Here is a 26,224-nt window from a genome sequence, read left to right on the forward strand (position 1 = left end):
AATGACAAGGTAGCAGTGTAAGAAATGTGGGCATCTGCTTTCATTGCCTCTAGTGGGAAAAGGGAATACCAGTTGTGAGGAAGCAGTGAAGAAAACAAATGCAGAAGATTCATCCTGTCAGATTGCATCTCTTGATGAAGAACTGATCAATGAGATTTGCCTAATGTATTGGATAAGGAGTGACTGATGAGAACACTGGCAGCTGTTCTGGGATGCACAAGGATAAGTCAAACTGCATTCCCCCTTAGAGGGTTGCCCTTCTTTTGACAGAGTTTAAAACCACTGGATTGTCTAAATTACAGCCCTTTGCCCACTTTTACGTTGTAAAAATTAATTCATAGTTGCTCTACTTGTTGCTTTTAAGTAGCCTAGTAATAGTTGCAGTAACTATTTGATGATCAACCATGAAATAATGAGACAGACATGTACTATAAATATATTCATGTATAAGTCTAGAAATTTTAGTGAAAAAATTGACCCCAAAAAACTGGGTTGACTTATCCACAGGTCAAAAAAGGAACCACTCTCTTTCTTTGAGCAGAGTGGCAAAAGGCAAGAGCTTAGTCAATCCAAGAGCACCTAAAAGAAGCCCCAACCCCTTCTACTCTGTCCACCATGGCTCCACTTCTGACCTTTTTGAATGCCTGGATTGGAAAAACACAGTTATGCTGCCAGAATTTCTTTGGCATCATTTTGTTTAGCTTCGTCCGTTATATTCTTTGTTATGTGCCTCTAAGTTTTACCCTTGACTTATCCATGAGTCAGATAAAAATCCATACTTTTGGCCCCAAAATCTGCCCTCGACTTATAGATGAGGTCGACTTATAGTTGAGTATATATGGGAAAATAAAGGGCGATTTATTTGACCTATTAAAATACTAAAACTTTGACTTTCTGGGAAACTACAAGAAGGGGGAGAATCCTGATGCAGGTCCAGCTGGAGACGTAGGTGTCACCATGTGACCAAAAAAAAGTATGGATTTTTATCTTGGGACTACCCTTGGGCAAAACACCAGGCAACAAGGTAAATATTGGATTACAATATTGGATTGAACCTTCCTTCAGTCCAGCCTATTGGAAGGCCAAGATAGGACACTCTCTCCCAAAATCCTACATGTTTGTAAGAAAGAGCAACCCCTGCCATGTTAGCCCCAAAATCAATCTCCTTCCAACCCCCAGGTCCCATAGCACAACCTTTCACCCAAAGGGGTGCCAATGATGAACACTGAACTAATCATATTTTCCCCCATTGCTGCCCCTTGGTGACAATGACAGCATCCTAATTAATGACTCACCAAGCCAATTTTCCAATACAAACAGTACGGTGTAGGCAAAAAATCGCATGTAATGGGGATAAAAAGTCCTACCAGGCCCCGAAGTGACCAGGTGGGAGAGGTGGGTTGTGTTTCAAAGAGAAGGAATGGCTGTATAGGAGGCAACCAGCATAAACAGGCAAAGCCACTGTGCTCTGCTCCCTATCATGTGCCCCTGGCTTGGCTAATTAGCCAAGCCTCAATTATCCTGGTATCTAATAATGAAGACCATTAATGGTGTACCTTCCCTTAACTGCTTAGTGCTGCTTAACTGCTGGTGCTGCTTAGGTCATGTCCGAATTACAATGATCTTTTAATATACTATTTCTAGTAAAATCTGTAACTAAATTCTTGGCTGTGATTGTACTCTGAACATTGAAGACTATATTTTCTTCCACTTAGTATACAAGTTGTACAATATTTCTTTAGACTCAGGTTCTTCATCACAGTCTATGTGCAAGCAGTACTCCAAAAAAGAAAGGGAAAGGTAGCTGCCAATTTACACCACACAACTACAGTCGATCCTCTGTTTTCACGGGGGATCCACACACCCCCCAAAAATGGAGTTTTGCATATACTCAAGCCCCGTTTGCTTGAATATAGGCATGCGCCTGCGGGAGCATGTGTGTGCACATGTCTGTCACACGCCCCACTATTTCCTCCTCTATTCGTCCCTCACGTATAAGTGAGGGATGCGAGGTTGAAAACCCTGAGAATGGAGGAAGGACTGTATAGCACTATATTCCACTTTAACTTCCATGGCAACATCACATGGGATCCTGGCATCAGTAGTTTAGGGAGGAACATTTAGAATTCTCAGCCATAGAGCTCTAGTGCCTCCAAACTACAAGCTGTAAGATTACATAGAAAGTTGCCATGGCAGTTAGAGAGGAATATAGTGTCCTAAATGTCCACAGGTCATTCTGGCCCTTTCTGTGACCACCAGTTCAACAAACAATTCTCTGCTCCTTGATAAAATGGCGACCATTCCTTAGCTCACGCAAAAGAAAAATGTTATTTGGTCTTTCACAGGGTGCATCCGCAATGCAGCAATAAACCAGTTTGACACCACTTTAACTGCCCTGGCTCAGTCCTATGGAATTCTTGGAACTTTAGTTTCTTGTGGCACCATAGCTCTCTAACAGAGAAGGCCAAATGTTTCACAAGGCTACAGTTTCCAGAATTCCATAGCATTGAGCCAGGGCATCAAAAAAAGGTGTCAAACTGGATTATTGCTGCAGTGCGGATGCAGCCATAGTTCTCAGGGGGAAAAGGAGATTCAGGTAGTGAATAAAGTACACTAATTGGAGGACTGGAAGATGTGCACTAGCATTGATATTTGCTCTGAGGTCTTCAGTAGCTATATCTGAAAGAGACCATATCTATCACTCTCTTCCAGCTCCAAACCTGGAGCTAGAGAGGGTGAGTTTGGCAATCCAGGGCCAAAATGTCAAGATACAGGCTTCTTGTCCAGATCTTGAGTTGGTGAAGAGGGTAGTGTACAAGTTGCCTTGTAGCTGTGTTGGACTGGAATAGAGCAGAAATGTCTGGACGTTTCTGCCTCCTCCACAACTCCTTGTTACAGGAGAGGCTAGGGCTAGAACATTTACTGTGGAGCTTTGGGAATAAATAAATAAATAACAAATAAATACATAAATAAATAAATAAATGTAAAATCAAATGCTCCTATGAAAAACATATCTATCATTGTTTAATATTACCATGTCAATATTTATTCTAATCAATATATCAAGGCTAAATCCTATTCTAAGTCCCAATTAAAGTAAATTCATTGAAGCAATAGGATTTACTTATCTGTTGACTCCCAATTCAACAGTTGAGTAAATGAGCCTTTTCTAGTTGGAACAAACTAACAGAATTACAACCCAGTTCTGACCACATTTTCATATATTTTGTATCCCATTGACGTGGGTCAGTCCTGAGAAGGACAGTTCAAGAAAATGCCAGGGCAAGAAACTAAGCCAAAAACAGGATAATACGGTATTGATGGTGGATATTCTACAGAGACTACAACAAATATGCAGAGGGAAGATACACAGTATCAGGAAACTGACAAAGAGGAGGAAATTTGGATAGTGTAAGCAATAAGGATGAGAAACATTGTTTATTTTGATTTCACATACAAAAATGTTAATTTTCTCTGCTAGGTGAAATTATAAGAGTATTTGAGGGAATCATGCAACTTCAGATGCCACTTAGATTTTATACTCCTGGGATGGAGAGGACATCTTAAGAATATTTTGCTGCACAGAATCAATTTTAGTACATAGCATCAATTTTGTCAAGTAATAGTTAGAACTGTACTCATTCTGATCATTTTAAATACACAAGTGACTGCATCCACATGTGCATCTGCAATTGTGATATTGTCCTTGATGGCACTCCCATAAAATTGTTCTGCAGGACTTTCACAGAGTGAGTAGAATGCTTGGCAAAGAATAATAAGCAATATGAATAAGAGCTGTTGATTCTTTCATGTGTTTTTCATCCTGAGATTACTACTTCATAGCTATTCCCCTGGATATTATCTGAAGAATGCATCCTCTCCTATTGTTAAATGTTCCATTTCTCTAATATGCACATTTATAGACTGAGTGCTTCTGGTAAAAGATTTATCCTTTTAATTCCATATTATATTGATGAAATATGATTCCAAATGAATGTTTACCTATGTGGGGCTGTAAAAAATGTTCAGAACATTCTCATTCTTAAGAAGAAAGGATGACTTGGCACATCAAGATATTTATCACACAAACCCCATTCTCACTGAGATTGTGCTAGTCAGAGAGCTTGACACACAATGGCTTTGACACATTCTCTCTCACACAAAATAGCACAAATGTGGCCTTATGCACTCTTCTGTACTTCTCCCTAACCCCCCTCTTTACCAAGTATGCCTTTTAGGGTATTTTATTATTTAAAAAAAACTATTTCGGAGGTATGTTAATATGATTTTTTTAAAAAAACAATGAAAATCAATCAATTAAGCACCATGCCCCAGAGTTATGGGAACTACTCCAATCATGGATGCTGGAGCTGTACAAAGAAGAAACGTATACCTTCTATCTAAAGTATTAGACTCAAAGGACTGAATGGAAATAACAGAACTACTGGTGTTATTTTCCCATAAATTCTTGTGTAAGAAATTACACAAAAGTTTACACAAGGTTTAACTTCCCACTAGATTAAATGTGGCTCTTGGAAGAAAATATGTGGGGACCCCAAACTGACTAGGGACTGCCAAGTCTGGTGAGGTTTTTTTCTTTTATTTTTTTAATATAGAAAATCTCTACGTTGAGTTATTCCCCCCCCCCCTTCAGCCTCTGCACTGGGAAATGGGATCGTTCTATGATATGTAGGTTCCTTGGCAATTCTGGAAGCAGATTATTATTTATTTTGCATATATTTACACCAGCTGTTCTGCTAGTGAAAGGTGCCCTTCTGCTTACAGAATAAAAATTATCCAGAATGTATATTACATAAAAACAGGTTTTACTGTTTATCTGCTATGCTAATAATCCAGATAGAATTATAATGGTGAGTATAGGGAATCAGGGGCTGACTAGAGCCATCACACCAAAACAGATTTGAATGTGATAACAATAAGACAAACCAGTGATATAGAAAAAGATTTATTGGTGATTAATGGATACAGCAGGGAATTGTAGCAAAGAAAGTGCACACGCCCTACAGCTGAATGGGAACAAGAATCTCTTCCCAGTTAGCTGGGAGTTTTTAAGCAAACACTCAGACGATCCTTTGGGCCACCAAATGTTCCCTAGTGGCTGAAGCTTATACTATGAAAGAAAAGTTTACATAGCAAAGGGCTATGTATGGGAATATTTACTATGTAGGAGTAAGCATCTCACTCTTCTCAAAACTTTAAGAAGAGATTAAGAACAGACAGGCTACTTCCTCCATGCCTAGGTTAAAATATGGCATTTATTCCCACATGAAATGGGATAATTGTATGCTTTTATGGAAACTCTCTCTGAATAAATCTGTTAAACCCTGTGATAGGTTTACCTAGGGTCACCATAAGTCAGAAATGACTTAAAGGCACACCACAGCAGCAGCAGCAGCAGCAGCAAACCTGCTGGAATGCTCTGCCAGTATAAACAGTAAGGCCCAATTAGCACAAAATATTATCCATTGCTCAATGACTAGCTGAGCTGTGCGATATTGTTCTCTGCATTTGTGACATCTTCTCTTGACACTTGGGACTATACACATTATGGGGGCAGGAGGTAGCTGTGGTATACACAATGTACCATAAAATCTGGAATTATTCATTCACTAGAATAATGTCAGGTTGGAAATATGGCAGCAGGTATGGAGTAGATTCTAAACATAATTAGTAGTAGCTATTTAACTGAAATAAATATTGTCTAGAAGGTGGATTGTGCCCATAAGTTATATATTTTAGTACCTTTAGTCCTACTGTTGTTTGTAGGAGAAATATATGCACATACTTAATATATGCTAAATGAAAAACCACATAAGCATATCACATTATTGTACCACAAAAGATGGATTCAGTGGACTAAATCCAATATTATGTGGGCTTTCTTCTGTTTAGCAATGAGAGTCTCCCAATTCTCCTCTCCCCCCCCCCAGCTCATAGTGTGCTCCACCAATCTTCTTTTGAGGGTCATATAATCCTCTATAGTTGAAGGTTCTTGGGGGATGCATTGGAGCAGGGAATTTGGATCCATAAGAACACCCATTTTGCTTAGAGAAGGACATCACTCAATACAACCCATGGTTTAAAGATACAATTGTGAAAGGCAAAGCTGTATAATAAATGCCTCTAAATGACATAATCAAGACAACACAGAAAAGGAAATCATCAGAGCGATCCATCACATTTGAATGTGCAGAATGAATGAACCTATTCTTAAACTCAATCCATTTTCTCATCAAAATGCAACATTGTTTTCAATTCACTGCATCCTTGTGAAGTGACAACTTCTCAAGTGCAAAAGTGTGAAGAAAATGAAAATAGTGTAACAGAGAAAGAATGACAGCTTCACAGTTTGAGCCTATTGTTATTGTAATTTCCCTGCCTAATTCATTTCCAATATTCTGTGCTGAGAAGTCACCTTCACTCTGCTTGTACTTTAAACTCACAAGCTCCAAAAGAGGTAGATTTCCTACTTGATAGATTGTGTTTCAATATAATGAGCATGCACGCAGACAGAACAGTGAGTTAAGGGAGTTTATCACCTTACCTGTCATATTGCAGTATACAAGAAATGGACCCAGGGGACCACTCCCATCTGAATCGATATAGTAAAAACCTGAAGTGTTCCCTCTGTGCTTATAGGCTTCACACGATTGCTCATAAATAGCTGTAAAAGAATATCTTCTATCACAGATATAATGGCATCATTTTGCATTTTATTTGGGGCATGAACAAATTGTGGAAGTAGGGGTTGAAATATAGATTCTATGCGCTCAACGCTCAGGGAAGTAAGGAGAAAATCACACCATAAAAACTGCATTACTTTTGGCATAAGTAAACAACATTTACTCCCATCAAAAGAAAATGTCTGAGTGGATATTTTTCTTTATCTTCTAAACAACAGAGTTCACACAGGAAATAGGAGGAGGTGGTGGGCAAATGGCTAAATAGCGCAATCATGTAATGTCAAACAAAAATGAATAATATAAATAAAATTCCTTTAATAAAAAGGAGAGGGATGGCTGTTGGCTTTGATTTCAATTTATCAGCAGATGCAGCCTCCTATTTTTACCATGCTTGTGGTCCTAAACTGCATGCTAGGAAAGTAGGGTGCAACTGTGCATGCTCTTTAACATTTCTTTGCTGCACAGTGCCTCATGCCACTGTATACAAGGCTCTCCACATTCCAAAGTTGATAGGGGTTGGCTGGAGTCTTAGGAAACTGAATTCAGTTTCAAAGGGGTCCCCAAATTAAAAAAATTCTACAAGCTAAGAAGAACAGATACATTGGCAATAGAAGCATGGGACAATGATGAAAACCAAGCCATTCCCCTGATCATCATAATTTAAATCAAGTAATGTATCAGAGTTGTCAACTGCATGGATTTTTCTTTTTTTGGCAGGTGGAGAGAGTAGATAAACATGGCCAGGCTTATTATGAAGCAGACTTATGTAGGAAGCAGATTTGGGATGTTCAGATGTGGCAGAAAATGGGTATTTACTTTCTAGAACTGAGATTTTTCTGCCAAGAAGAGGTGCTTGTAGAATATTTTGTCTCTTTTTCTCAAAATAATTTGGCTGGATATGGGCACCTTGATGATGATTATTACATTTATATTTATATCCTACCCTTTCCCCAAAACTGGGACTCAAAATGTCCTTGATTCAGTAGGAGGTCACATTTTGTTAGTTTTTCTCAGGCAACAAAATGTTTGGGAGTCACCATCCTTCTGGTGATGAGCTGCTGTACAGTGCAGAGGCTTTGACAATCAATACATGCATGCAGGAATTGCAGTTTTACTACCATTTCAGGGAGATGAATTGTCTCTTTCAGATAGTGCTAGGGCCATCATAGTGGCTCTAGTTTTTTGTTTTTGTTTGTTTGTTTGTTTGTTTTTTTGCTTTCTTGGTGCAGGTAAAGATTAAATCAGGTGTGGGCAATGACATGGAGGCAGGGGACATTTTTCATTCTCCATGTTACTATACCCATGAGCTGTACCAGCATGTTGTGGTGCACTGGAAGTAATACCACATCATTTCTGGTTGCCTGTTTTGGCTGGATTTGAACAAAAAAAGTAAGTAAACTTTTCAAGTAACAAAGAAATGCGCAGAAACCAACACTCTTTTAGAAAAGTGAATGAAGGGAGCTTTGGGTCCATATGTGGCTCATGGGCCACATTTCCCCTATCCCTTAGTTTAGATGTTTTAGAGTAACCAAGAATACAAAAGGTATGTAAAATGATTCCCTAGTGTTTTTTGTTTACACTCTTGGATAATTAGAAGGCTTTTCTTCCTTCTTTACTGGACAGCTGGACTAACTAGCTGACAAAGTTTTAATTTCAAAGATAAATAAGTACTTGCAATTCTGGCTTCTTAGTCTTTTATACAGATAGTACTGTGTGGCAGTCAAGATGCAGAAAGTATGAAAAGGCCTTTGATGTAAACTTGCAGTCTGTCAATTAAATAGCTCAAAGCCTCTTTCTATAATATACCTAAGCAATAAATCCCCCTCTAAAATGCATTAGTTTAGTCTTCCAAACTGATTCATTACCATCCCATGCTGTAAAAAATGTTATTTTAAAATGATAATATATGGCTGAAATGTTTACATTTTGCGCGCACACACACGCACACACACACATTTTAAAAAGAACATGAATGCATTTTGTTGTGCAGAAACTTTCCTTCAGAACAAATTAAAGACGTTACTGAAAAGAGAAAAAGATGGGAAAGGCCAAACAATAATCAAGGTGTGTGTGTGTGTGCATGTGCGTGTGTGTGTGTGCACGTGTGCATTTCAAGAAAACCAAGAAAAATCATACTTCTTTCAATTTCATATAGGCATGAATACAGTATGAACTCACATCATTGGACAAATCTTTTACCCATAATATTTATTTACACAAGTATACCTTTTGTCTACAGGGTCATCTACAGGGTCATTTGTAGATTTTTATGTAACTAACATGTATTATAGGGACTGAAATATGAAGAAGAAAAATATCCTAATGATCAAAAGAGTAACACTGCATTCTTGTCAGAGAGGTGGTATATACAGTGTGCCCACTCCATACGCAGGCACACTATAAGCAGCTTTCAGCATACGCAAGGGTACCCGCGGGAAAGCACGGGGTGCAAGGGGTGGTGCATCCCATTAACATTAATGGGGTGTGTGGCCATGGTGTGCACGCGCTGCTGCACCATGCACAGGCCCCATTACTTTAATTACACGTTTTTTTTACACGGGGAGTCCAGAATGGATCCCCCATGTAAAAAAAGGGTGCACTGTAACATGGTACTGATAATGAAGGAAGATCTGTGACATATGGAGATGGAAAGAGTATTTACTGTAAATGGACTTCTCAACATGCAGGAAATCTAGTTGGAAAAGTAACACAGATACAGGAGTTCTGTGTAAATTTTGTCTGTAGTCACATGTCCTAAAGTCTTTAGGAAAATGTTTCTACACAGAAATGTGTCTCTATTTGTGTTTTGAATAAGAACAGTTCTAAATAAAATAAACCTCACTTTTGTGCCAAAAGTATATGTCTTTCTATAAACTTTTTTTTTTTTGAAAAAATGCACAAAGCCCCCAAAGGAATGTCTTTGGGTGAAAAACATCTGAAGGCATGTGGATATCAGGGCAAAACTGTACAGAAATATTTGGGTTTTCTTTCATCAAAGAATGAACTAAGGAAATTATTCATCCTTGCATGCCAGAGATGCTAAGGCACAGATTAATGGCACTATTTACAGAACAGATTCTAAGACTCAATCTAGTAGATGGACCGAGTGATTTCTTGTTCTACAGATCCAATGGCCAACACTCTCTTCTTGTCAGAAAACAACTGGGTGCCTCTGTGACACTCCAGCTAAAGCTTAACAGGGGATGGTGACTGACTGAAGACAGGAATGGAAAAAGTCAATCTAACTCTTATACTTCTTAGTCATGTGTTCAACATTAAATGGGATTCAAGATGGCCCAGTATGAGAACTCTCTAGGAATAAGTGGGAAGTCTAAAGATACAGTAAGTGGTTAGGTTTTGATAGATGCATCAGTTTGTGAGATGTGAGTCAGATCTACTTTTTTTTGCTGAATAATGAGGTGACCTTCTTAATATATAACGGAACTAATAACATTCAAGAAGTTATTAGTCTACTAATAAGATGTCTCTTAGCATCTTAAATTAGCTATATGTGCAACTTACAACAAATTAGCCAGACTTTTGGGCTCCTACACCTCATAGTGCAATGAGAAATATAGTAGGGTCTAGAACCTTGTATCTGGACAGATATATCTAAAAGCAACATTAAAGCTTTGGAATGAATGGGAAAATTATACACACACACACACATACACACACACACACAGTGGGCCCTTGTTATCCACTGGGGTTTGGTTCCAGGAATCCCCGTGGATAACAAAATCCATGAATGCTCAAGTTCCATTAAATACAATGTCATAGTAAAATGGTGTCCCTTATATAACATGGAAAATCAAAGTTTGCTGTTTGGAATTTATACTTTGGGGAAATATTTTCAAGTCGTTGATGCTTGAATCTGTGGATAAAGTCTGTGGATAAGGAGGGTTGAGTGTAATAGAGGAAGATGCCATGGGGGCATACAAAACATTCTGGGAAACAAAAGTGGTGTATAATGCTAAAGGGACATTATATGTAAAGAAGTTAAGAAAACCCAGTCTTCTCTATCCTATATGCAAATCAACTTTGAAAGGAATATTTTTTTAATAAATTACTTGTCCATGAGAGTGCAACCCAACTCGAATTGGTCTAAACAACTTCAACACTGCTATCATTGCAAAACAAGTTATAAAATAAAACAATATAAAAAATAATTTTTAAAACAATAATGAGCATTTAATACTTACAGTAATGGCATGTAGCCCCTGTGTAGCCTGTGTTTGCACAGTTGCAATAGAAAGTATTCCAGGACTGAGAGCATTCACCACCATGTTCACAGTAATTGGGTAGGCATCTATAGGGGCAAGGTAAAATGCAAATGATTTTAAATAAGAGGCGCAGCCATCACCATGGCCTCAAATGGAGAGACTAAGAAGCAGTTTCTGCTGGACTTAATTCACTCTACCACTGCAATCCTCTTTCCTTTTGTGTTGTATCTGAAGACTGTAAGCCTGAGGGCAGCGAACTATCTAATTACCAATTTATAAGCCACTCAGAGAACATTTCTGAAGAAATAAAATTTGTTTATTTATTTATGGGGTATACACACAACAAATTTTATATATATATATATATATATATATATATATATATATATATATTGTTGGTTGATCTACTTGCATACTCAGATGAAAATCGTGTGCATGCATTCACATAAATATCATCCAGTTTAGCTACAGTGGACCCTAAAGTTGTGTAGTTGTGTGACTTTGAGTTCATCCATTTCATAATGGCTAATTATCCACCCACTATTTCAGAAATGAAAGACAAAATACCATATTTACTAGTAGAACTAGTCTCTAGGAACTTGACTTGCTCAGCTTCTGAAGAATAAAAACTGCATGTTCAGTTATTTACATACTGGCACATTTTTAATCACTTTAAAACCACTTTAAAATCACCTTTTCTCCTCTGTATGTAACTTGGACATACTATGCTACTGCAAAATCTTTAGAGAGGGGAGTATACATTTTTAATAATAATAATAATAATAATAATAATAATAATAATAATAATAATAATAAAAATTAGGCTCTGTGTCTGGCAATCTTCCCTGCTCTTAAACAGGTGTTTGTTCCCTTTTTGATGGGATGTATCTCCTGCTGAAAATTTAGCAAATGTCAATTCTGATGCCTCAAGCAGGATCCATACTTTTTGGAACTTTCATTCCTGAGAAAGCAACACCAGTTGATTCTCAAAGGCTGTTGCCACATTGCAGAAATAAAGCAGTTTACCTTACATGTAAAGAAGCTAAAAAACTTAGCCTTCTCTATCATATATACAAATCAACTTTGAAAGGAATAATTTAAAATGGGAAATAAGCATGAAAAGACAATGTATTGATCAGTCCTTTCCCAATCCACCACATTATTTGGATAGTTAACAAATACTTTGAAAAAAAAATAAGCAAATGGGGCTGCATGGATTTGGGCAACTAGAATATTGTAACCCTACATAGCAGACAGGTTCAAGTAACACTATCAAAATGTAATGTAGTTATTTCTGACTGCACTACATTTTGTTTATGCCTTGGGAAAAGAAAGAAAACAGACCTGGTATTTGCCTCATGTAAATACATTATATTCACAAAGATATGACTTAAAAGCAAAAACTGTGTGCTGTAAGTATGCAGTGGCTAATCTGCTAACATTCCTCCTTCCAACAGAAGAGCAATGCTGAATTTAAACACAACCATAATCTATCAGAAATATCTTAGTATAAACAGCTTATTTGGCTTGATAGTTCTCTAGAGCAATGCACATTTAGAAAGAAATTCTAATATTCACTTTAATCTTTTCAACTGCTTGCATCCACTCCTAGATGCTTTGTGGTACTGGAATACCAAAGTATACTTTGGGCATCTAGAAACTCCAGCAGAACACACCTGCTAATTCTGATCTCAAACATCATACCCAATGCCTTTACAAGACAATGAACAGATGATTTCTCTTTAAAAAACTGTTTTAGGTAAAGCTTATTATTTATTAATTTTAAAATTGAATTTTTATTAAGAATACAAATAAAGAGAAAGAAAAGAGTGGTGGAAAGAAAGACAATACCAAAGATTTGTATCTGCTAGGTACATACATTAACATTAATTAACCAACATTAACATTAACTAACATCAACCCCTCCTAATATTTGCTTGAAGTTATTATCTTGAAATGATATACAGTCCTTATGTGTAAATAAAACAGTAAGATGCTTTGTCCACTAAGCAATAGATAATGAGTGTTTGTTGTTCTGTCCCAAAGTACTACTTTTCCTACAGTGAGCATACAGGATACCACCACACACTGACCATTACTCAAGTTCCAAGCCAGAAGAATATAGTTAAAATTACATAATTTATGTATTATGAACTTTGTAATATGTAATAAGAACATTTTTTCTAACATGGCCTTACTATGCTACATTACATCCAGCAGTATCCTAAGTAACCACCACAGGACCTGTTGGCATCATACTACTATATTTTCCCTATATCACCAATATATACAGCAAGTTTCCTCCTAAAAAGATGAAGTGATGTACAATGCACCCAAGGTCAATTTTCACTGGACCAAACACAATTTTCAATACACTGAATTTTATTGAATATACTCAATTTTATAATAATTTTCTGTTGGTGAACTTGTATAAATTGCAAGTACATGTATAAAATCTATTGAATCATGACTTCATTGACATTAAATGTCATGCTTTGCAATAAATATTGAAACATATCCTAATACAGAACATAGGTTTTAAGAACAAAACGAACTCCTGCAGAATGAGAAAGCAGATGACCCACAGAATCTCTGTCATAAATCTTTTCTTTCTTAGGGAGAAGAAGGGAGAAGGAGATTTTGGGCAACTGGTCCAGAAGGGAGAGCAATTTGTGCAGAACCAATCATGCTAGCATCAATAGCATACACAAATAATGCCTTCCAGTGAAACTGAAATCTCTTACCTGTCTACGATGCCACAGAGATCTATCTGAAGGTCACTGAAATTTCCTATTGAGTTTTGCTGAACAGAAATTAAATCCACTTCACTGTTATCAATGGAAATTTGTTTCATACACCCAAGAAAACCACCAAATGGATTTTTACATTCTGAACTGTTGACATATGCAGGACATCCTGAGAAAATAACACACACACATATATACATTAACAAATAGTGAACTAGGGAAAATATTTAAAACATGTTATGCATACTTTGTGCAAATTGCAGAACAGAATGAAGAAAAAAGTCTGTATATTTCCTGAAGCAAAACACTCCATTATAAGCTTTGTATTGCAACTGGAATGGCATTGTAGTTTCAATAACACTAATCCATTTGAATAACAGGAAAGATTAATTTTCTGCAGTTTCTATCATACTTGTAAAAAGATGTGTTACAGTGTTGTATATCATTATCAACCTGAGAAATTTAGGCTTAGATTTTGGTCATGGTTACTGGGCCACATATCTATCCTCAATTGTTGGGAAGCTAAAATGCTAGCAGACCTCAGGAGTACCCACATTCTTGTATTTATCATTGCTCCACTACTAGCATAGGGATGTGAACAGTGTGACCGATAGGTCACAGGCAGCATTTATCCCCTCCTAGTCCCTGAAGTAATCCCAAACATTCCTCCAGAGCCTCCCCCATATTTTGTTGTCCCCCCAGGGGCATTATCACCACTCCATACCCTTTCCCCAGAAAACCCAAAACAAAACAAAAACCAAGGCAATCGGACAAAAATTGCCCAAAAAATGAAACTGAAAGTGAAATCATGCTTCTTTCATTTGGGATTGAGTATGCCCTACCAAGGTGTGGGTTGGATGATGAGAAATGTCTCCTGACCCTTTGCTCTGGCAATAACAACAACCATGAGCTGAAAAGTGAAATCATCTAGTCAAGGGAGTAATGGGGCAATTGTCACCAAACTCCTCAGACCCTATACTGCAGTGGTGTCTGTTGCTGTACCCAACTACGAAGCATATAATGCAGTTTCGGTGGTGCTGGTAATCAAAACTGTCAGAGAGATATTTGTACAACATGGTAGTTTGTCTTCTCCAAAATGAAATTTCTAATAAAGTAATTCATTTTCAAGATAATATTTATAATTACAACAACACAATATTTTTTTTTAAAAAAAACAATTCCACCGGGCAGAGGGAATAATATCTGAACATGAGCAAAATATCAACAAAATAAATAATTGAAACAAAACAGTCATTAATACAGTGCCCACAAGATATAACAGAAATGAAAGGGGGGAAATTAGCAGCTAGCTTATGAGCAGCATATGCAAATTGGTAAGTTTTCATTTTCTCCACGATATAACACTTCCACTGGCAAAAGTCCTTGGAATAGACATGTTTCTGAATGATAAATGCTAATAGGTTATGAACCATAACACATGGTGAACATTCCTCCCTCCCCCTATGGCCCTTGACATTTTTTTCTCACAAGGCAATGCTGCCCTAGGATTGATGCTCAAAGACTTTGATTTTAATCAAGCAGTATTGCCTCTTGGGTCATATTAGTTAAAGGACTTGTTGTCGCCTAATATTAGCAAGCAATAACTTAAGCACACATTCATAATGAAATCTGTCTATAAGTGAATGAATGCAATCTCCTTCAAACTGAATTCTTATAAAAGGATGCTAGAGGAAATAAAAATAGATTACCTGTTAGGTGACTTAACCTAGAGAGATAGGGCATGATAATACATGTAGCTGTTTGAATTTAATGGAAACAAACAAATAAGAAATGGAGGCTTGGATAATGAACTCTCACAAGCCCCTTTGCTAGGCCAATGCTTCTCAAGCTGTCTGATAAGGTGAATCAGCAATCATTTTTCCCCACTACGCCAGAGAACGATACCATGTTTGTACCATATTATTATTGTGTTTGAGAGCCAATGTTGTATAGTAGTTTGAGTGTTGGACTACAACTCTGAAGATCAGAGTTCCGTTCATCACTTGGCCATGGAACCCCAGTGGGTGATTCTCAGCCCCAGAAAACCCCATCTGTGATAGGTTCAGTTTATAGTAACCATCAGATGGAAATGGCTTGAAGGCACACAACAACAAATTGTTGTGTTTAGATAGTTTCCTGGAAACTAACTGCACAGCAAATAGCCCGCAGATTAGCTTGTAGAAGATTACCACTTTTGGTACTCCACTGCTTTTGACCACAGGTGGACAATGTGTGTCTCATAGGCAACTCACAGCACATAGGACTTTATCACATGGGAGGCAAGCGTCCTCCTCCCATCATTAAATCACCATTTAATCATGTTAATACCATGGTTGGGTGGAAGATTATCACACCCCTGCATGCTTATCCTGTTCTTGTCCCTTCTGTAAACAGTAATGGAGGCATCATTTGGTATTAATAGAAACTCCTGGTAATACCAAACAACACCTCCATTACTGTTTACAGATGGGACAAGAACAGGATAAGCACTTGGGAGTGTGATAATCTTCCCCCTGATCTGCTATTAACATGATTTAATGGTGATCTTTTTACTATTTCTGATTCGTCATTGTCTCATTCAAATTTGTGGAGGTTCTCTGTGGTAATAATTTTGGTTTCTTTATGTTGGTTTCTAACAGTAAGTCTGCCTTTGCACTTTCTTCCTCAATCTTTCTTAGTAGTTGTTCCAGGTCTTTGAGGTTTTCTGCTAGTATAATGATGTTCTCTGCATATCTTAGATTGTTGATAGTCCTTCCTCCTATTTTCACTCCTTCTTTTGCTGTGTTCAAGTCTGCTTTTCTGCATATAAGTTGAATGAGTAGGGTGATAAGATGCAGCCTTGTCTGACTCCTTGCCAATTTGGAACCATTCTGTTTCTCCAATAGTAGCCTCTTGTCTTGAGTACAGATTCTTCATCAAGACTATCAGATGTGGCGGCACTCCCATGTCTTTAAGGACATTCCATAGTCTTTCATGATCTATGCAGTCAACGACTTTGCTGTAGTCTACAAAACACATGCTGATTTTCTTTTGAAATTCCCTGGTGCACTACGTTAGCCATTGTATGCTTGCAGTGTGGTCCCTTGTGACTCTTCTTTTCCTGAACCCTGCTTGGGCCTCTGGAAGTTGTCTATCCATGTATTACTGGAGTCTATGTTGCAAAATTTTGAGCAACATATAATTTCTGCAGTCTTTTGTGTCTCATTCAATCATTCATTCATTCATTGATCAATTTGGGTCTCAATCAATCATTCCTTGATTGAATGAGTCTACTTTAGTTTTTTGTGGATGGGGATATATATTGATCATTTCCAGTCTGTTGGCCATCACTTTGTTTTCTATATCTGTTGACATATATTAGTTAACACTATAGGTGACTCTGTCAATGTGGATTGCAGCAACTCATTTGGAATATCATCTGTTCCTGGTGACTTTTTTTTGTTTTGTTACATTTCTCTTATTGCAGCTTCCACCTTGTTTTTTTTTATAATTTGGGGTTCATCTTCATATAGCTCTATTTTCCATGTTTCCTTAATTTTGTCATCTCTTTTATATTGCACTTCTGTGTATTATTCCTTCCTGGACTTGAATTGTGTTATTTTTATTGTGCAGGTACATAGGACTAAATTCTCTTTTACTTCTCACTCAAGTAAAGCCATTGAATCCATTGTATTTATTTGTATGTCAACTCACCATTGAACAACCGATTGAATGAGTCTACATTAGTTAGGAGTAACCAGCAGAATGTCTGTCATTGGGAACAAATTCACATCACAAACAAAATGTCTGGAAACAACATTTTGCACACACTAAACCCCATTAAAAACCACCTATATCTGATGAGTCCATAGATAATAACCTAATATGTATCTAATGCTAACATTTAAACTGGATGTGGCAGAGTAAGGCAGATATGCCTCACTGGCCTTTCAAAGGCTGCAGCTAATGACATCGCTGCAAGCTATTCCCTGACCTCAAGGGTACTTGCAATAAGGAAAAAGTTACACCATATAGATTTCTGTTCAAAACCAAAATAAAATGCTCAGTTTTATAGGGGAACATGAAGTGTAGCAATGTTTAGAAGTTCACTTTAAATAATGCAAGTTGTTTTCTAGAACAAAGCAACACCCATTTGTCTTTTTTAAAAAAAATCTGTTCCAGTATCCTTTGGGTAAAGAATAAATCATTTCACTATTATTAATATGAATAATGCCCAGATTTCTAACCAGTATATTATATTCATACATGTCAAAATAAAAGAAATTATTTTGTATGAATAATGGAATTTTATGCTTTTGCATTTTTATCCTTTTTTTTTCATTTGCACCTTTCTAAAATACAAAGCCTTGTGCTCAAAAAGCTCAGTACAAATAACAACAAGAAACAGCAACAATTATTTCCTTAAAGTCTTGCTGTTGACAAGGCCACACCCCAAATTTCTTGGGAAAGGTATCAGTTCAGAAACTACCAAGAATGAACACATGAAGCAATGGAAGCCAAGTTCATTGTTCCTTTAGAGTTATGGTGATGTCCTTAAAATGAGATAATGATGTTTCCTAGCTACAGAGAAGCTTCTTAGCTCATCCACTTGAACATGAATAGAAGCCCCTTTCCGATCTTTACATAAATTGCATGGGCATCTAAATTTCCCTTCCACAGGGATGAGTTGCTCAAAGGAATTTTTGAACATATGAAGACGGGGTTTTGTCCTCTTGTGAATAGTCTATGCTCAGGTGACCAGGCTGTGGAATGCAGCCCTATTACTGCTCCCCGTCCTCATGGTTTCAGGAGAAGGCTTTGCTGGCCTCTGATTGGAAGAGACCAGCAGTTTAAAAATAAACGGTGCACTCCATGGGCCATTAGCAAGGGAGTGGGTGGGGCTTAGCCTGTTTAAGGCTCACCCGCCCATATTCCCTGTCACTTGCCTTAAACGCTGGCCCACCCTCCTGCCTCAACTGCAGTGTGAGATTAACTCTGGTCAATTCAGGGCGGGGTAGGAATTTTCTCCTCTTTCCAAGGGATTTTTGCCTACCCTACACTGTTCGTTGGGGACCTGGATAATTGGCTTGGGGTGTGGTCATAAATAGGTTTCTTGGCATAGACGGGGGGAGATAGAGGTTTTGGTGAATACCTAGGCATCCTCCTAAAGGAACTGAGGTTTACGTCTGGCAAATAAACACAAAGGAAAAGAGACTTGCTTTGGGGCTGGCCTGTGATTTAAACCTTCACTTAAGTTTTGCAAGTTAAGTGGGGGAGTCTTGGGTTGGCCTTCTGGATGCGGGCTGGCCGGGGATCAAACCACTTCTGGATTGCCCTTGGGGCCCTGGTGTTTTTGTCCTTTGGAAGCTGGGGAATTGGTCTAGGAGCAGACCATCTGCCAGCTATTCCCGCATGAGGTTCTCCCCCCTGGTTTTGCAGTTCTCAAAGAAATAAAGTTAAATAAATTGACTTAAATAAAGTTGCCCATTTTATAACCTAGTTCTCTGTGTCTGGTCTCGTTATTCAGTGAGTTGGTCAGCAATACTCTATTTCAAAAGTTTCAGGTGGACATGACTTGGCTACAAATTGAGATGAGGGGACAAGGAGAACTTGTGGACTTTCTTAGAACTATTCTTCCCTCTCCACAATCATATTGTCCTGGTTCTCCAAACACCCACATAGGCTGACTTGGAGGGAACCTCTGACTGATTATGCAGGCAGAGGCAGCTAATCACAAGCAGACAGAAAGTGTCCTTGCCTGTGAGAGTCCATTAAGAGAAAGGTGTTGGTCAAGCAGTCCGAGTCAAGAGAGGTGACAGTAATCAAGATCAACATGGTCCGAGGGTCATGGAATTCAGGAAGTCCAAAATAGAAAATGCAGGAGTCAGGTAACAGGAATGCTGGTCCAAAAACAGATGAGTTGTTTCCAGCAACTCCTTAAGCAAACTCACCTCTTAAATAGCCTGACACCAGATGGTTCTCTTGCTTGCCTACTGCTTAGCTTGCAGCCCGGCCGAGCATCTTAGCTCTATCTTTTGTTGACTCCTTTTGTTCCTCCTCCTTGATTGAAGACTTAAGACTGCAGCTGTGTGTCTCATCAGCAGGTGAGTCCTGCCCTTGTCCTGCTGGCTGAGGTTGCAGTTCCACAGGATGAGCTGGCTGAAGCTCTGCAACAGGGAGGGCTCCGGGCTGTTTCTTGTCTGGAAGACTTGCCTGGCTCCCTTCCTCAGCCTCCTTATTGGACTCTTCCTCCAGGTCCCAGTCCTGCAGCTCATGGCCCATATTAAGATTGAGATTTCATGGTCTAAAATGCTGGTTTGATCACAAAGTGTTTCTACATATAATCCATTGGTAAATAATTCAGTGTTTAGTCTTTCTGCAGAAATTTGCTGACAGTGTCTGAGACTGGTGTGCTCCTTGCAGGTTCCTGGGTCCTTTCAACAGCTACATCAAGAGTTTTTTTAGAGCAGCAACAAAAGTTCTGCTTTTCAAACCCCTCCACAATCTAAAAGCACTTCAACTATCTCTACTGCGCAATACTGATGGAACAATCGGTCCAATCATGATAGTAACACAGTCATTAAATTTACACCTGGTGATCTTCAGTTGTTTAGGATTATGTGTGTGTCATTCTCCATCTTTGTATATATCCACAAAGGACCACAGAAAACACAGTGGGGCTTTCTCAGCCTCATTTTGCCAAGTTTCTTCAGATCCCACCTGCATTTGCTACCCATCCTTATTTCAAATCAAATTGTGAGGCTTTGTGTCTTTTACTTACATTTGCTCAGTTTTCAAATTAATTTTCATAGTTTGGAATTTATTTGCACAATTTACCCAGTTTATATAAATTCTCCCTATTGGCTGACATATTCTTCTGGGTATATTTTTTTTCAGTTACATGCTTTGTTATTATTTCACTATTTAAAATATGCAAGTTGTTTTATGAGCATTTTATTTCTCAAAAATACCCTGTAACTTTTGCAAAGGTATGAATGCTCAGCTTGCAATCTATCCCTTATCTTAAGAAGTCTGAGGAGATGGAAAAATAGGGTTTTCTTTCAGACTGCTTACTCCCACATCCCCCACACCCCTAATGGCACACATCTTTTCTCACTAACAAACAATTGCCCTGTGTGGATTAGTATGGAGTTTGCAAAACACAAATTCAAGTTCTGGTAAGGCAGGTTTAAAACCCTACTGAATTCCTTTTACTGGCTGACTGTCATGATAGCATAAGAGTATATCCACTCACTCTTGAAGGTTCAGTGGGGGCAAGAAATAGACTTCTGTTATCATTCCATCTCTAATAGACCTAGTACTGACCCATAAAATTCAAATCACCTCCTTTTGGGATGCAACCAGCCCAGGTATGTTAGATCCTTTCAAACATCAGCAGGATCACTCATCACACTGCAAACTTTTTGCTCTCTCCTAACCCATCTCTTCATCTCCATAAAAAGGCATGCTGTGGGAGGAACAGATGACTTTTGCTAGGTGTCTAAAGTGATCATTTCAGAGGACATTTCAAACTGGGCTAAGGATTGTGTGCAGTCTTCATGCCACAGTTTGCCCACCCCTGCTTTATCAAATTGGCCAAGGATTAAAACACAGACATTATATAAGCAAACACCTGCAGCTACATAAGCTTTTCCCAAGAAGCTTAGCATTAGTGTCACAGCAAAATCTTCAACATTGTGCATACCCACACTCCTAGTAGACTTGATATTTATTTATGATTTTGCAAGAGCTCAGCATTCATACTCAAGGGATACTATTGACAAACTACTAGCCTAATGAGAATATGACAACTTAGAACATATGTGAATATTCTAATCGAACAAAGACAGAAGAAACATGAATAAATTGTATTTCCATCCCATTTCATGTTGTCAGAGTTAGTGTTCTGTCAGAGTAGAACACAGTCTCAGAGTCTATCAGAGCAGAACGTACTCCTTGAGCATGCACTGTGACTTCCATGCCAGCAGGTCAGTGAATCCATCCCAAGATTGAATCAGAATTTTAACAGAGTTATACAAGGTGCTGAAACACACTGCTACAATAGGTTCAGCACCTTGGCTAATTTTGGACTAAAATTTGGAATGGATTTGGCACCCTAATGCCACTACCAATCCCCTGGCCTGTGGAGACAATACTTGCATTTCTCATTAAAGTGTTCATGTTTAGTTTTGGTTGTTCTGAAAGGGGGGAAAGTAAATGAGTTTCATTTTTATTCCCCCTCTGTTCTGGGTTAGAATGTCTTCAACCCCTGTGAGAGATGACAAAGACACTTTCATTAATTATAAATGGACATTCAGCTCACGACAGTCCCATTAATATTGCAATGTCTTAAGAAAACAAGCAGTAAAAAAGCAACTTTATAGATATTTTACTGGTTTGTTCCTATTATTTTACAATAATGCTTCTATCAATGTCATTTGGGGACAGTGGGATCATCCTAAATGTGACCACCATAGCTATTGCTCAACAAAGTGTTTTGTTTTTAATTATGTAAAATGCAGTAGAATCCTCATTAAACAGTCAGGCCATGCAATTGCTGTCACACTAAAGTCAACAAAACTAGAGCTGATTTCAGGAGTTCTGTGCTAAGCCCAGAATTTCAGAAAGTACTAATAGCTTGCATTGGAATTGAAGATGAACAGAATTAATTTAGGAAATGTCACTCATGTCATGATACTCAAACTAATCTTCTGAAACCACACATCATTAATGCAGTTTCAAAAGTCAGGCCCCAAGCAGCAAACCTTGGCTGCAAACAAAATTATGTCTCACCTCCAAAATAGTAAGTGTTTCCTGAAAGAATCTGTACAGGTATTGAGACTTGAGAGGATGAAGTTGCATTATCTACCACTAAGCTTACACGGTTCTTTTTAGCGGACAAAGAAACAGAATGCCACTGTCCATTATGCAATTCAGCACCTAGGAAGAAAAACAAAAGAGAAAATATTTCAAATCATATTACTGACAGCAGTATAGATTGATATATTGGTTGTTTTCCTTTTTTCAAAGCCAGCTTGGTAATCTTTCCTTAACATTTATTACTCCTGGGAAAATGAGAGGAATTAGATGGAATTTAACATCCGTTTTTCCTCTCTCTCTCTTCCTCTTCCCCTTTTTCTTTCATTCTTTCTGTTCTCCTCCCTCCTTTTTGATAACATATGAGGTGGAAATATAAACAGTGGGTGAAATATATGGCTTGCTTCTGCTTAAGCTACTGTGAGAAATGGAACAGAGGCTAGCCAACATAGAAAACCCTGATATGATGATATGAAACAATTCACCAGGCACAGGCCTGAATTAATGTCTGGAAATGAATATGTCAGCCCAACTTGCATTGCAAAATCAATATGTTCCTGTGATTTCTTTTGGGCTTTCTGATCAAGAAAACTTTCTGATTGAATAGGAAGTCAGTTTGTCACTCGGGAGCCATGAATATTTTGCAACGTGACAGTACACTTCTGCAGGAAAGAATGTCATAAAAAGAGACCATGGATTTGTATTGAAATTCTCTGCTGGTTTGAAACATTGTAACTTTTTGGTGTTATCAAACAGAACTAAAGAACAAAATGTCTCAACATCTCAAGCTAAAATAAATAATTAACTATTGTAACTAAAATGTGAAATAATCTTGTTGGGGCTTTGGTCACTGGACAGCAGGTTCAATGATAAAAGGTGGTACCCTTTCACATGACATAAATATAGCACTCTGTGCTGGCTGTGTGCTGTAATAAATGAAATAAATATAGCACTATAATTTCACTTTAGCTGCCATGGCTGAATATTATGGAATCCCAAGGTTTGTAGTTTAGTGAGGCACTAGAGTTCTTGGATGAGAATTCAAAATATTCCTCCCTAATACAGAGTGGAATCAGAGCATTATAACTATATAGTGTAAAAGGGACTGTGGTTAAAGTAGTACATATTATGCTGTAGGACTGTCATTCAGCCATCATGCTATTTATATATAAATTTGGTTCAGATTGGCATGTAGTCATCCAAAATATTTTCAAGATATTCTTGATAAAAGTTATCTATATGAAATCTGAGACCTGTTGTATGTCAGAAAAGACCTTTCCCTGGAAATTTATATTTTTTGGTCAGGCTTGTAGTGTGTTGCAGATAAATCAAATTACACTGAAACCCCTGCATAAATGTTCAAAATCCAAATATTCTGAAATATTTGCAACACACCTACATCTTAAACAAGAATAAAATTTTCTGTATTAGAAGTAAGTGCATATATGTCAGTTATGGAGGATGCATACTGAAAATGCATATATTTCCAATTCACAAGTTTTGTTTTTTGTTTTTTAAAAAACAAAGTCTTACAACCTGATATAAAAAAAAAAGGTGGGTTGGGAATACAGGAAGGGCTTAGAGAAATGCAATAAAACTAAGGCTCAGCTTTTTCACATCATTATTTCTATGCAGGGTTCACAATGCAGTATATATGATATGTACTGCATAAATTACCCAGTATGTAAGTCATCCTGCTTATTAGTAATTTTCCTTTGATTTTATTTGGTGGTTGTTTGGAATTACATATTTTTCAAAGTGTCTTGCAAGGATCAAACAAAAGAAAACACAATGACAGCCAGATGAGGTAACCTTAGATGTAAGGCTTTTAAGCTAGTTGCAGAATTGTCTGAACAAATAATGCTTTCCTCATAAAAGATGAAATGAAGTTTTGCATACAAGAGAATACAAAATACTATTAACAAAAGAAAGGGGCAGTGTAGCACTGAATAAAATGAAATTTTAGATTGCCTGCTTTAGGGCAGGGGCCTTTGCCCTAGCAATCTGCAAAACGACACCGAAGGTGCTATGCATATTTTTAATAAGGGGAGGGGGATTCTTGATTTAATACACTATGTAAATGTCCTTCCATGTTCACTCTAGCTCAACAAGGCCAAGGTATTACACTTGGGTGCCTGCAAGATATGTTAGTCTGAAAACATGAACATGGTAGAGTATTCTATGCTATGCTTATCTCTGGCTTCACTCCTGAACAACTATTAGTTGCTAAGCTCCAATTATGCTTGTTCACAGGAAAAGACATATAAAGTCTATGCAAGTAAAGCTGTCAAGAAACATACACTACCATGCCACATCCAACTGGTAACCAACACACCATCCACCTGTTACAGCAGCAGGAGAACAGAGAACTTAGCTTCCAATTAATGACATAATTTTATTATGGTGTTTAATAATTTGAAATGTGGTGCTGGAGAAGAGTGCCAATGATACCATGCACAGCCAAGAAGACAAACAAATGAGCAAAGAAAGCCTGAAAACCTCCGGGAAGCCAGGATAATCAAACTGAGGCTGTCATACCTTGGAACATCATAAGAAGGCAAAACTCATTAGAAAAAACAATAATGCTAGAAAAGGCAGACAGTAGTAGAAAGAGCGGAAGACCACAGACCAGATGGATAGACTCAATCAGGGAGGTCATGAGCCTGAAATTACAGGACCTAAGCAGAGCAGTGGAGGAAAGGAATTCTTGAAGATGTCTTATCCACAGCATTGCCATGAGTTGGGGTTGCCTCCAGGGCAGTTCACAACAACAACAACAACAACATTTAATCTCTATCTAGATGTACAAGATTAATTTCCACAATGATTGTCTTGTAGTAAGAAGTTCTACAGTGAGAGGTTCTCCTTATGCCTGTTTCTCTCCCTCTCTCTTCCCCTCCCCCCCTTTTATGTGCATGTGTGAGTTTTTTGCTGGTTCTCTGTGTATACATCTCTCTATTAGTGAGTATATCTTTGTTTAATTACTTAATTAACATTATGTGAGTCTGCACAGTGTCAAGGTTTCCCCCAATATTCTTGGCCAGAATCTATTTGATCCTCAGGGTGAAAAATGTTCTCCAACAATACAGCATTAATAACAGCATAAATAACAGTGCCACTTCTATTTTCCTTCAAAATCTCTCTTCATCATGTTCATCATTTTCCCTTAACTGCCATCTTTAACTGACATCTCTTGGTGTTCCCTTTCCCCACATTCTTTCTTGCCTCCCTGGTAATTGTCTGGAGTCATTCTCAATTTATCTCATTCATTTCTGAACACTCCAGAATATGGAACTGAGCATATTCCCATAGAGGCCTTCTGAGCTCCAGTGACTCGATAGCCTGACAAATCAAATTTTCAATGAAAATTATAAGGAGGACTGGAACTACTGTAGAACAGTATCCCCAAGTACCATCCCAGGAAGTTAGCCTGGAAGGATACTATGGGCAATGGTACTTAAAGATGCTGAGATTACCAGAAGAACTAACATGTCTAGTTCCCAGAGTCAGTTATCTACCAAGGTAAGCAAAGCTATCTCTGGAGATTATCACATGAAGGATAAGGATGGGAGCAAAGCGAATTGCTCTATTCCTTATCCTGTCGTATTTGTGCAATCCAGGGAAAGATTATCACGCATGTATGTGCTTATCCAATTCTTCACCCATTCATAAAGTGTAATGGACCCATCATTTGGTATTAATGGAAACTTCCGTTAATACCAAATGATAGGTCCATTACATTTCACAGACAAGA

The 26,224-nt window shown here is 37.9% G+C and overlaps 1 protein-coding gene across 1 annotated transcript in view; it reads right to left on the reverse strand.

Moving 5' to 3' along the window:
• Positions 1-26,224, reverse strand: part of LOC149323688 (contactin-associated protein-like 4) — a 351,361-nt gene that overhangs the window by 88,920 nt on the left and 236,217 nt on the right. Inside the window, exons 9-12 of the mRNA XM_089491044.1 lie at positions 22,447-22,593; positions 13,672-13,843; positions 10,907-11,013; positions 6,566-6,685 (exon numbers count right to left, since the gene is read on the reverse strand). Of these exons, the coding sequence (XP_089347170.1) occupies positions 6,566-6,685; positions 10,907-11,013; positions 13,672-13,843; positions 22,447-22,593 (546 nt within the window). The remainder of the gene's footprint in view (positions 1-6,565; positions 6,686-10,906; positions 11,014-13,671; positions 13,844-22,446; positions 22,594-26,224) is intronic.

The sequence above is a fragment of the Sceloporus occidentalis genome, unplaced genomic scaffold, assembly GCF_023333645.1.
Source record: "Sceloporus occidentalis isolate IW3139 unplaced genomic scaffold, rSceOcc1.0.p SCAF_1, whole genome shotgun sequence".
NCBI classification, from domain to species: domain Eukaryota; kingdom Metazoa; phylum Chordata; class Lepidosauria; order Squamata; family Phrynosomatidae; genus Sceloporus; species Sceloporus occidentalis.